Below are 12,399 nucleotides of genomic sequence, written 5' to 3' on the forward strand. Positions count from 1 at the left end.
GCAGAGGAGATACTGATGGGACCTGCTTCTCATGTTGCTGTGGTGTGTGGCTGGGTCAGTGGGCCTGGGGTGGGGGTTATGGGTCATCCTGCAAACCTCTCTCACCCACAGAACACATTTTTTGCAGCTCTCAGAGAGAGACAGGTGTCTGCTCTTGGAGAGGAATGAGCCCAGGAGTGAGGGGTGAGTGCAGTCCTGAGCCGGTACCTGACTCCAGGCAGAAACAGTACTCCAGGGGGCCCAGGGCAGTGGAGACGTTGCAGAAGATGGCGAAGCTCGTCAGGATGGTCCCCTCCTCTGGGGCAATGGTGCAGGTGGGCACCTCCAGGGGAGGCAGGGAGCTGACCACATAGGTGTCCTCCCCATAGGCACACCCGGTCACTGCTGGAGAATGAGACAAAAGATGTGCTTAGGGGCTGTGGGTGTCACACAAACTCCACCATGGCTCATGATCTCCTGGGAACTTATTTAACACGCAGATTCCCAGGCCTTGCTCCAGAGCCTCTCTCTGGAGATTCATGGGTAAGGCTCAGAAATCCGCATATCTTAACTATTCCACCCCTACCCCTCACACCTCAGGCAGGGCATTCCAGGGTCTCAGCAAAATTGGACAGAGACAGAATCCTAGTCCTGCCATTTACTCTCCATGTGACCTTGGCTTTGACCTTTTGAGACTCAGTTCCTCATCTGTAAAATGGAGCTAATAACAATAGCTTCCTCACAGGGCTTTAGTGAGGAGGAAAAATATTGGAAAACAAGACTTTCTCAAGAGACCAAGCTTGGAAGGGCCACAGTCAAGACCTAGAAAGAGGAAGATCCTACCCAAACCAAGGGCTCCCACAGCACCATGAAGAGCCCCAGCTAACCTGCACCAACACCCCGAACCGCCTGTTATAATCACCTAGTTTTCAAAAACAGTGCATGCCTGGAAGAGTTGTGCATACAGAATTTTAATCAATTAAAATGAATTCCCTGGCCCAGACTTAATTCAGAAGGTTTGGGGTGAACCCAGGAATGTGTAACTTAAAATAGTACCAGGTTATCCTGGGGGAGTGGCCTATGAGCCACTTTGAGAAATACCGAATCAAAGGAATTCATCTGAAGAGGAATAATTACCCCATTATTTATCTTTCTGAGAGTCTACATGCTGCTGTCCGGCGCTTGTTTTCAGTGAGAAGCGCCGAATCACCTGGCAGGACACACAGACGGCACACCCCGGGACGGTCTGCCTTCCTCACCATGTTGTGTCGCTCAGCCTGCACCGTACAGTTCAGAAGCAGACCTTGCTATTGCCCTGCTTGCATGTGAGGAAACAGGCTTAAATCTCCAGCCTGAGGTCTCCCAGCTAGAAGGTGGCGGTGGTGGGATTCACGCCAGAGCCTGTGTATGGCCCCACCCCGCACTGCCGGCCCTGTTTCAGCACCCCTGGCTTCCTCTCGGTTCACTCTGGAGGAGGTGGGGTCTGTGATAAGAGACTGGAGGAGCCTTCCCACCTGTGACTCTGATCCGGGCGGCCTGGCCGCAGATCCTCAGGAAGGAGCTGTTGAGCAGCAGGGTGGAGGTGTTGCTCTGAAGGAGGATTGAAGAACGCGGCCAGAATCCTCGGAGTCTGCAGGCCTCAGGGAGGGGCTCGGCCTGAAAGAGAGCACAGCCCAGGATCTCTGAGGCTGCAGCCAGGCCACCAGACCCCCCCGGGCAGTGGCTTCTGAGCTAGGGAGACCTTTCGGATTTGTCTCCGATGGATGGACAGCAGCACCAGCTCTTTCCCCGAGGTCAGCCCAAATGCTCATCCCCAGCATGTTGGGGTATCTGTCCTCAGTCAGGTTCCCTGGAAGCAGAGCCTGAGACAAGGGTTCATGTGCAGGGCATTTACAAGGCAGGGCTCCCAGGGAAAACCAAGAGGGCAGTTGAGGTGGGGAGAAAATGAAATGAGGCAAAGAAGTGGTTTCAGGAGGCACCCAGCTTCATTCAGCCTGGTGTCATGGGGGGCTCTGGAGCATAAGCTGCACCACAGAAATTGTGGCACTTAAAGGCTTGGGGGCTGGCTGTTAGATCCCCACAGTTATGGATCAGCAGCCTCCCCATAGCCCTGGGGGAGGCCTGGATCAGCCTGGTAAGAGGGATGGCTGGGGCCCCCACGGCATCTGCTGCGATGTTTATTGTTGGTTTTTCTCCCCTGCATCCATTCTCTCTGCAGGCCAGTGCCCTCAGCCCCCGACTCCTACTCCACGGGCTGAGTGGACTGATCCACCCCCAGCTCAGTCCTGGGCCTGTGACACAGGTCTGGTCAGTCAAAGTGGGAAGACATTTCTGTTTTTTCGAGGCTGCCAGTATCCTCACCTTCTCCAGTGGGGTGTCATCCAAATACCAGCTGAACATGGCTGCTGCAGACCTGTCCCCCATGGTGACCCTCAGCATAACGTCCCTGCTGGCATCCACTGGCCCGCAGTTCTCCTCACAGCTGAAAGGGAGACAGAGAACAGAGCTGGGAAGATCCTTAGTCTGAGGAGCCACCTTGCCTGGTCCAGTTCTCAAATTATTTGAGAAGGTAGGAAATGGCCTTTTTTCAAGTCAAAGCGGAATAAAAGCAGCCCCTGCCCCAACCCAAACCGGGGCATACCCGTGGTCATGGAGATGGAGCAGTTTGTGCCTGCCTGAATCCCCATTCCATTCACTGCACAGGATAACAGTATGAAAAGTGCAGGAGGCTGACAGGACCCCAGGCTCCAATCTCGTCCCTGCCACTTAGGAAAGGCTGCCTCGCACAAGTCACTTAACCTGTCTGAGCCTCGGTTTCCTCACTTGCAAAGTGAGGGGATGAGAGCTATCAATCTCCACGATTCTTTATAGTTCTAATAACGATCAATTGTTGTTGTTCAGTTGCTAAGTCATGTCTGACTGTTTGCGACCCCATGGACTGCAGCACACCAGGCTCCCCCATCCTTCAGTATCTCCTGGAGTTTGCTCAGATTCATGTCCTTTGAGTCGGTAATGCCATCCAACCATCTCATCCTCTGCCCCCTCTTCTCCTTTTGCCTTCAATTTTTCCCAGCATCAGGGTCTTTTCCAGTGAGTCGGCTCTTCACATCAGGTGACCAATGTTTTGGAGCTTCAGCTCCAATGAATGCTATGATTTTGCAGCATACCTGCCATGTCCCACTTTTATTGGCTTATCCAGTGCTGACCATAACCCTATCAGCGTTCCCATATCACAGGTGAGCAAACCAAGCTCAGAGAGGTTATGTGACTCATCCTGACTGGGGGAGGGAACATGGGCCCACACATCCTGACCTGAGTCCTAGGCCTTCTCTGTGTTGTCATATTCCCCCTCTTGAGTCAATGAGAGGTCAGTGTGATTCCTGCTGTGTCCAGCCCATTCCCAATCCTTTCCATATGAGCTTCATAGTAGCTGAATAATCTCCCTACTTCTGACTTCTCCTCTACCCTAGAACTAGTGGGCTGGACATTCTCCCTTTGCCCCTGCAGCCCGCTCGCCATCAACTCTGTGGCTCTATGCACCCAGGACTGAGCTCCATAGACTGCATCACCAGGTTCCAACACCCTCTGTCTTCTGTTTGGGTCTATCCAATTGGGAGCATTGGGATAGTTATTCACCACTCTCCCTGCTCCTCACCAAATGGCCTGTAGTTGGCAGAGGCCATGCTCCTCTGGCTGAAGCCCCAGCTCCTTCCAGGGGCACCTCTCCCGCAGCTGCAGCTCCCCAGGGGGTTCACAGGAGTGCCATCCACGCCTCTTTCCCCTGAGTCCTAAGAGGGACAATGGCTTCCTCCTCTTGCAGCCTGCATGGTCATCCATGGTTGGTCCTCTTATCCCTGCCCACATCTGTAAATCAACCCTTATCCAGCTCCCATCAGTTCCCAGTTCGAGTGAGCCATCTTCTTCCTTCAGGGACCCAGCTGGCAGTCATTGCTACTTTGAACTCTCCTCTTGATTCCTGCATGAGCTTAATCAGTCTCCCTGAGTCCTCTCTTACCTGCTCCAGCTGCTTCTGTACCCAGCTACCAGTGTTTGGAAGCAAAACATGATCACATTCCCAGCCTGCTTAAACGTCTTGGTGGCTTTCCAGAACTCTTAGGATAAAGTCCAAAATCATGCATCTCACACAACCCTTGAGGCCCTGCCGAGCTAGCCCCTGCCTGCTCTTCCTCTGTGCCCCAGCCACACCAGCCTCTTTCACTTCTAGATTGTTCTATGCTCTGTCCCTTTGCTGTTCTGTTCTCTCTCAAGCCCCCTTTTCCTGGCCAAATTCATTCCTGTTCTGTCTTCACATCTCTGCTGAGGCAGCCTTGGGGTCAGGGAAGCTGTCATGGAGGTACACCCTCTCCTTCCATTCATTTGTGTGATTCATCACTGACCACTGAGTGACTCCAGAGAGAACGGAGACAGGGCCTGGTTTTCCCCACCAGTGTAAACCCTGCCCCTTATTCAGTGTAGCCAGAGTTGACTGTCAGAACACCCTGGCCCGACGGCAACCCCGCAGGAGTTTGCTCTCACGCCCCCACCTGACTCGCGGCCTGAGTTCCAGGGGGGCAGACACATAGAGGCACTGCTCCCCCAGGTTCTCCAGCTCCGGGCCTCTCCAGACTGTCAGGCGCAGGGTAACAGCAGAGTTCGAGGGCGGCAGGCAGGACGGTGGAACCACCAGCTCCCTCTGGTCTGTGTGGAGCAGCTGCCTCTCAACACAGTCACTCCACTGGGCCCAGCAGCGCCCTGAGAGAGAGAGAGAGGTGGGTCAACACTGTAATCCACCCAGGAACCTTGAACTTGACACATGTGGCTACCTTCTGGTTTGGGTTTTTAGAAGAAATGGGTCATTGATAGGAAAATTGGCTCCAAATAGAGATTTTGGTGTTTTTTTTTTCAGTTCACTTTCAGGTTGCAGGAATGGTGCTGCAGAAGGATGCTGCTGGGAAAATGACCCTCGCTTCACCCAAACTCTAAGCAAACCTGCAGGGTTTGTTGGCTTGTTTCGCATCGGTGACTTGCACTGGTGAGCAGGACAGCCTATAGCTGGAGAGGCGCTGAGAGGATAAATATCCCCGCCTGGAGAACATTCGAGGCATCTTCTTATTCTTGATGTAAGGGATTGTCCACAGCTGTCTGTCTCTGGGGGTACACTGGGGACCTGGGAGGACGAATCTCCATCTGGGAGGCTGCAGATCATCTCCTGCTTTATATCAGCTCAGGAAATCTGTGCCCTTCAACTCTGTTGATCAGTGTTTATCCACTACCCCAACGACCCTCAGTGTGCAGTCATTCACAGGACGTGCCTGGGGGTCAGGCCATCAGCTCAGTCGCCTAAAGTCTGTACTTGTTGTATCCTCTATTAATTCAGATAATAAGAACTAACATGCTGAAGGGTGTTGTGAGACTTGCCGATTCATATCAAAAGATTTCAAACATTACATGACTTTGCAACTTGTTGATGAAAGTAATCACAGATGCAAATAGAAATTGAACATTGTAAGGATGTTCATTATAGCGTTGTTTTTAAGGGCAAATAATTCAAAAGAAACTCGGTGTCCAAAAAGAGGGCACTGGTGAGTAAATGCCCATATAGCAACTTGACAGTCTATTATGCAGTTATGAAAATCAAGGTGCAGAAGAATATGTTGACTTAAAAATATATGGGATATATTGTTCAATAAAAAAATGGTTAACAAAAGCAGTATATACAGTATGAATGGCATTCATTTTATTTCTAAAGGAACATATCCATAGGTAAGATATATCTAAGAATCTGCCCGCTAATGCAGGAAGTGCAAGAGGCGCGGGTTTGATCCCTGGATGGAAAGATTCCCCTGGAGTAGGAAATGGCAGTCTACTCCAGTATTCTTATGTGGGAAATTCCACGGACAGAGGAGCCTGGTGAACTGCAGTCTATGGGGTCACAAAAAGTCGGACCCAACTGAGCACATACACCTAGTTAACTATCCCCGTAAAAAGGAGAACAACAACTTCTTAAAAATAGGTGCTAGTGGTTGACAAAAAAGTTTTGTCAGAAAAGGCCTCATCATTTCCTCTTTCTAAACTGTGGCATATCAAAAGCGTGGAGGTTAAAAGAGGGACGGAGTCCAAGAGGAGAGGAGTGTCTTACCACTGACATTATTTGTGGCAATAATAAAAAAGCAGACTGATTTTAGGGTCTAATTATTGTTCCTAAATTCTCTATAGATAGTGCCTCTTCTGGTTGCCTGCCTTCAAGGCCACTGCTCCCCGCACCTCCCATTTCCATGGAATTCACCACCTCTGGCACATACAAGGCACACAAAATGTCAAGCATGAATAATCCTGGTGTGAAGGTTAAGAGCAGCAAAAGCTGACCGCCATCCATCGCTTCGTGATGAGATAAGACAGTTCAGAGCTCTAAGACCACCTACCACATGCCCACTGGAAGCGTAAGTCCTTATCCCTGTCCGGCCAGCCCAGGGTCACTGTGGTGAAAGGATCCAAGTACTGACCAGGTTCCACGTACAGCTCCACTTTCCCTTTGTCTCTCTGCAGAAGAAGCAGCTGGCCAGTGAGACACACTCCACAGTTGGCACCCTACCTTCCGCCCCAGAGCAGTCTGTGCAAGAGATGGCCACAGTGTAAAGTGTGGAGTGGGATGGATCACCAGGTAAGTCACTAGCCTGGTGTGGACTGGCGGCTAAGGGTTCATCATACATTCAGCTGTGCTGGCAGCGGCTGCTATGGGCCAGGCCCTGTGCTTGATGCCTAGAGATACAGAAACAGAGAGAGACCCAGCCCCTGCCCTTACGTCTCCTCTGATGGACAGACGAGAAGACCAAGGATTAAAACGCAGAGTGCTAACTGCTGCAGTAGAGGGCGCTCAGGGGATCATGAGAATGTAAATGAGGGAGGCAGTAGGCTAAGAGCTTCTGTTCCCCTGGAGGTTCTGATCCTGTCTGACTCCTGGGGTTGCTGCATATCAAGTGAGAATAATAGTGATGCGCGTCCTCTTGTGTCTGCAGCAGAGAGGCTGCAGAGCTATTAGCTCTACACAGCAGACAGCTGGTATTGGGCTAAGCTTCCCAGAGGACAGGACCCTGGAGCCTTCTGGAAGGAGGAGGGAGGGTGAGCTGGGCAGTGACAGAGAGCACATGGATTCTAAGAAAGGGATTGTCAGGAGTGCAGTGTGCTCCAGGATCAATTCTGGTTGGACCTGTTGAAAGCTCAGGCCCAGAGGGCTTGGCCTGGGAATAACAGGAGGCTGCAACAGAGCTCAACCCCCAGGGGTCTCCATGGCCCAAGAATAAAACCAAACACCCTCGTACCCGAGACCCCGTGTGATTTGGCCTCTGCCCATCTCAGTAATCTCCTCCATCCTCCTCCTCCCCTGACACACCTCAGAGCCTTCTCATCTATGCACCCAGACAGCACTTGTTCTTCCTAACAGGGTGGCTGACTATCCTACCTTCAGGTCTCCACTTAAATGTCACTTCTTAACAGGTCTTGTCTGGTCACATTTAATAGTACATGTGATAGTCTGTTAGTTGCTGTCACCACACCCTATTGATTCTAGTTAGACACATCACAATTATTTATTCTTTGCTAATTTGTTAGTTAGTCTCACCCACTAAGCTTCATGAAGGCAGGGACCACACATATGTTTATTCACCAGTGTATCCCCAGCTCCTAATATCTGAACATTGAACATTGTAGAGGCACAGTAAATCTTGTTGTTGAAGAAATAAATGCAAGAAAAAAGTCAACAGCAAGGAATCAAAGACTTAGTCTTGCTATAAACACTAAAGAACCTGGGCCTTTTTTCTAAAATAAGCGTTAAAAGCCATGAATTTCCTTCTGAGCATTGCCTTAGCTGCATCCCATATATTTGGATAAGCTGTATTATTATTATCACTTAGAAATATTTAAAAATATCCTGATTTTTTTCTTTGATCCATTGATCTTTTTTTTAAAAGAAGTGTGCTGTTTAATTTCCAAAATGTCTGATAGTTATCTACATATCCTAGATAACTTATTACTGACTTATTGCATAGTGCTGTTGTGGTTAGAGAGCATGCTTCATTTGATTTCTTCTGGGCTTCTTTTTAAACAGAAGAAATCTCATTGATTGCTAGTGCTCTGCTGTTAGCACCCGAAAGGCCCAAACCCCAATAAAACAGAGTACTTAGACACCTTTTTTCTTGTAAGGTTAAGCGTTTTTTAAAAATACTCACATTCTTTCTCTGGACCTTTGTTCGGGGTGGTTCTTGGAGACTGGAAGGAGCTGTGAACACAGTGGGGATGGGTGTCAAACATTGGTGGTGTTTATAAGGTCACCAAAGGGCAGAGTCAGAGCATCTGCCTGTCTCTGAAAATAATTTAGGGACGCATAGCAAACATTCAGGTCATAGCAAACAGGTCAGAAGCAAAACTGTCATGTTTGCCACTGGCCCAGAGACACTGCTTTTGCAGGTAAGAAAGAGGTAGACATCTGCCAGTGCAGGTAGAACTTAAGATTTAGGTCAGACATGCAACTGTTTTCTATTAATGTTTACCTAGCACTTAAACGGTGAGGGTGGGAGCCCTGATTTGTAGTGCTTGTGGATTTCTGTGGTGCAAATGATCCCATAAAGCAGAGCTCAAGACGCCAAGTTGACCTCACTGAATGCAGAATGGGGAGAGATGGGTACAAGCTGCTCTGCCAGTCTGGTAGGAGTTGGACTCAGAGCACCATGGTGTGTTTCTGGATCCGTTCATTGGCCTCTAACCAGCTGTGTGAACCTGAGCAGGTTAGTTACTGAGTATTAGATGCTTCATCCATCAAGAGTGGGTTCCCCAGGTGGCGCTAGTGGTAAAGAATCCACCTGCCAATGCAGGAGACGCAAGAGATGCAGGTTTGATCCCTGGGTTGGGAAGATTCCCTGGAGTAGGAAATGGCAACCTGCTACAGTGTTCTTTCCTGGAAAGCCATGGACAGAAGAGCCTGGTGGACTATAGCCCATAGGGGCTGCAAAGAGCCAGACACAACTGAGCGACTGAGCATACACAGCTGTAAAGAAGGCTGAAGGCAACCCTTATTTTTCAAAGCTCCAGGAGGACTGAGTGCTGTGCTATATATAATTGCTTTGTCATCTGTTCATCCATAAAGAACATTAGTGTGTCAAGTTTTTAAAAAATGGAGTAGGTACTCTCAGGTGATATGCTCTGAAGACAACTGAAATGTGAGTGTGATTACTGCCTAATTAAAGTGTAGTGATTAAGCTGAGCACTTAGGGTTGGTCATTCCATGTGATTCACTAGGCCCTGGTGGCTTGGATATTTTAATATCAAAGTATCACTGATCTTTAAAGAAATTCCCTCTCAGTAAATTCTCATTCTCATAATGATAAGTTTGAATGTCTATAAAATTATGCAAAGCAAAGCTAAAATGCTAGACCCAGAGAACTTGCTTAACCTTAAGAAAGAAGATGGTCCCTGAATAAAGAAATCTAGATAGTTGCTCCCCTGGTCCTGCCATGAATCAACTGAGTGACTTATGAGTGACTTCTGCAAAGTCACTCAACCTCTCTGGGCCTTGAATGGCATGTGTGGAAACTCCTAGGAGGGCTGTGGACAGCAGAATGGACATCTCATGTTTCCCTCCCATCCAGGTGTCCCTGCCACCTTCTTTTGATAACAGCACTTACAGGTGATGTTTTTTCCCTGGGGGAGCATCCCTCCGCACTCTCAGTCCTGTGGGAGGATCTGATCCTACATTAGGTTCCAGGGTGGACGTGTGACCCCGATCTGCCCTGAGTAGCACTTCCCCCTGGCCTCAGCAGCAGGTCTAGGAGGGACCATGAACCAAGCTGGGACAAGTGAGAGGCAGCGTCAGGACTTATGGTGGAAATGTCAACAAAGAGATGCTTTTTCTCTTCGGGGTTAAGGACTGAAGCCTGGGGCCATCTTGCTACTACTTAGGAAGAGGGAATCAGACTGCAGCCGACATAGAATCAAGAGATGGAGAGAGGCAGATTTCTGAAGACACTGAGTGACTGGATCCTGCTGTGCCTAAACCCTGGACTTTTCTGAGAATTGATAAAATTTCCTTTTGACTTGAGCCAGTTTGAATTGCTTTTCTGCCTCTTGCTCCTCAAAAGTTTTGGCAACCATGTTCAAGGCAAACTTTCAGACAGTGACATCTACTGCTGGCTGCCTACCAACAGCCTTCTCTTGGCTGACAGAATCCATCTTCTCCCACAGGGCCTAAAAATGCTGGCTTCCTAGCATCCCTTGCAGTTGGGCATATGACCCTACCTTGGCCAATGGTATTTAAAGGGAAGGTTGCTAGGGACTAGTGGAACAGTACCCACCCCACCCCCAAATAAAAAGAAGACGGAGGCTTCCCTGGTGGCTCAGTAGTAATGAATCTGCCTACCAATGCAAGATCCCTGGACCGGGAAAATCCCACCTGCCACAAAGCAACTAAGCCTGAGCACCACAGCAACTATTGAGCCCATGCTTTGGAGCCTGGAAGCTGCCACTACCGAAGCCCGTGCACCCTAGAGCCCCTGCTCCACAAGTGATGCCACCTACCGCGGTGAGAAGCCCACTCATAACAACTAGCGAGTAGCCCTGCTCATTGCAACTAGAGAAAAGCCTATGCAGCAACGAAGACCCAGCACGACCTAAATAAGGAAAGAAAATTATTTTTAAAAAAGAGATGAGTACAGGTAAATGGGTTTCTGCTGCTGCTGGATAATGCTGGGTTGACATGTGATGTCTGGAACTGCAGCAGCCATCTTGATTACATGAGGCACAAGCCTAAGGATCAAACAAATGCTCTGGGGATGACAGAGCAGAATGACAGATGGAGTCTGGGTCCTTGCTGGTGATATCAAGCCATTGAACCATCCCTGGAACTACTTACCTCCTAGCCAATTACATGAGATAATGTGACTTGAACTTAAAGCCACTTAGATGGGGCTTTCTATTACTTGAAGCCAAAAGGATTGTAAGTAATACAAGTCTGGATGTTTTAGAATTCTGTATCAGTGGTTGGATGTTACACTGCTTACATTATTGCCTGTTTAGAGTAACCAGAAAATTCTTATTATCTGTAGAACAAAGTAAGTATTCAAAGCTCTGTTTTTGAGGGGCCTCTTTCTAGATCCTGAGCCAGTGTAGATGCCCCTAGTCACAAATTTTTTACCCCTTTTCAGAAAATTCTTACCTGTGACAGTGATGCTTCCAATTTCCAAACTCAAGTTTGAGAAGGCGTCCCTCACCAGTACAGTGACCAGAAAGGTGCCTGCAATACAAAAAGTGGAGAATTATGGGCATTGTAATCAGAGATTCAACTTACTCTGAGACAGTTCTCCCAGCCTGTGCTTCTCCAGTTCTCTGAGCGCAGCATCTGACTCTTTCATCATTGAAGCATTTAATGATTCCCTGTTGTATGCCAGGCATGGAGCAAGGCTCTGAGGACACAGACATGAATGAAACGTGGTCCTTATCCTCAGGGCCATATGGTCTAGTAGGCACATGGGGCTCTCCAGGTAGGAATTGGCATGGGGAGCAGCGTGGGCACAGGTTAGGGGGTTGCTTCCACCTTGGGGGAGAAAGAAATGTTTATGGGGTGTGGCAGGGGCCAGGGCTGAAGTTCAAAGGATGAGTAGTCCTCATTTGCCAGATGAGAGAGGAGATTCCAGAAGAAGGGGGCCTTGCTGTGGTTTTAAAGGGTCAAGAGAGTGGAGAGCGGGGAGAAAGATTTGTCAGAGGATTTGGACAGAGCTGCTGCTACATGGGTATCCCCATCTTGCCTCTCTCATGGGGAATTGGGGGGTGGGTGCTGCATTCTTCTCCTCTCAAGCCTGGAGAGAAGGTCTCCAGAGAGGGCCCTTGGACAGCCGGGTTTGTATTCTTTGGGGCTGAGGATTCACATGTGCTGTGCTCAGTCACTCAGTCACGTCTGACTCTGTGACCCCATGGACTATAGCCCACCAGGCTCCTCTCTGCCCGTGGGATTTTCCAGGCAGGAATACTGGAGTGTGGTGCCAATTCCTCCTCCAGGGGATCTTCCCGACCAGGGATTGAACCTGTGTCTCTTATATCTCCTGCATTGGCAGGCAGATTATTTACCACTAGCGCCAACTGAGACTCCCATGGGCAATTCCTTACTCATGGCCTTGAAGGAATGATCTATGACAGGTGGAGGGAGGGGGAAGGGAAGACAGGAAAGGTGGCATTTCTGCATTTGGGAAATGACTACAGTTGGCCGGTAGCAGCCAAGGACTGGGTGAGAATTTGCTATGGACCAGACGTTTGCCCTCGGGAAAGGGGGCACTGGAGATGGTAGAGAGAATGAGGAGAACAGAGAGAGGGACCCTCTTGGTGACAGGAGAAGCACCAGCTGAGGCGATGTGGCCCCGAAGGAGAGGCATTACCCCC

At 49.4% G+C, this 12,399-nt stretch overlaps 1 protein-coding gene and 1 long non-coding RNA gene across 3 annotated transcripts in view; one reads left to right on the top strand and one right to left on the bottom strand.

Annotated features, from left to right (window-relative positions):
- The window catches only part of LOC139177035 (uncharacterized), a 116,270-nt gene that overhangs the window by 88,875 nt on the left and 14,996 nt on the right, over nucleotides 1–12,399 (top strand). For both annotated transcript variants that reach the window (XR_011561412.1, XR_011561413.1), the window contains 5 exons: nucleotides 128–314; nucleotides 2,198–2,548; nucleotides 4,886–5,099; nucleotides 6,196–6,419; nucleotides 6,526–6,640. This is a non-coding gene — a long non-coding RNA (uncharacterized lncRNA). The remainder of the gene's footprint in view (nucleotides 1–127; nucleotides 315–2,197; nucleotides 2,549–4,885; nucleotides 5,100–6,195; nucleotides 6,420–6,525; nucleotides 6,641–12,399) is intronic.
- LOC109571607 (polycystin-1-like protein 2) overlaps nucleotides 1–12,399 on the bottom strand; it is a 107,721-nt gene that overhangs the window by 67,869 nt on the left and 27,453 nt on the right. Inside the window, exons 8-14 of the mRNA XM_070770367.1 lie at nucleotides 11,183–11,260; nucleotides 8,205–8,254; nucleotides 6,402–6,519; nucleotides 4,524–4,731; nucleotides 2,341–2,461; nucleotides 1,494–1,635; nucleotides 208–384 (exon numbers count right to left, since the gene is read on the bottom strand). Coding sequence (XP_070626468.1) covers nucleotides 208–384; nucleotides 1,494–1,635; nucleotides 2,341–2,461; nucleotides 4,524–4,731; nucleotides 6,402–6,519; nucleotides 8,205–8,254; nucleotides 11,183–11,260 — 894 coding nt within the window. The remainder of the gene's footprint in view (nucleotides 1–207; nucleotides 385–1,493; nucleotides 1,636–2,340; nucleotides 2,462–4,523; nucleotides 4,732–6,401; nucleotides 6,520–8,204; nucleotides 8,255–11,182; nucleotides 11,261–12,399) is intronic.

The sequence above is a fragment of the Bos indicus genome, chromosome 18 (assembly GCF_029378745.1).
Source record: "Bos indicus isolate NIAB-ARS_2022 breed Sahiwal x Tharparkar chromosome 18, NIAB-ARS_B.indTharparkar_mat_pri_1.0, whole genome shotgun sequence".
Classification (NCBI taxonomy): domain Eukaryota; kingdom Metazoa; phylum Chordata; class Mammalia; order Artiodactyla; family Bovidae; genus Bos; species Bos indicus.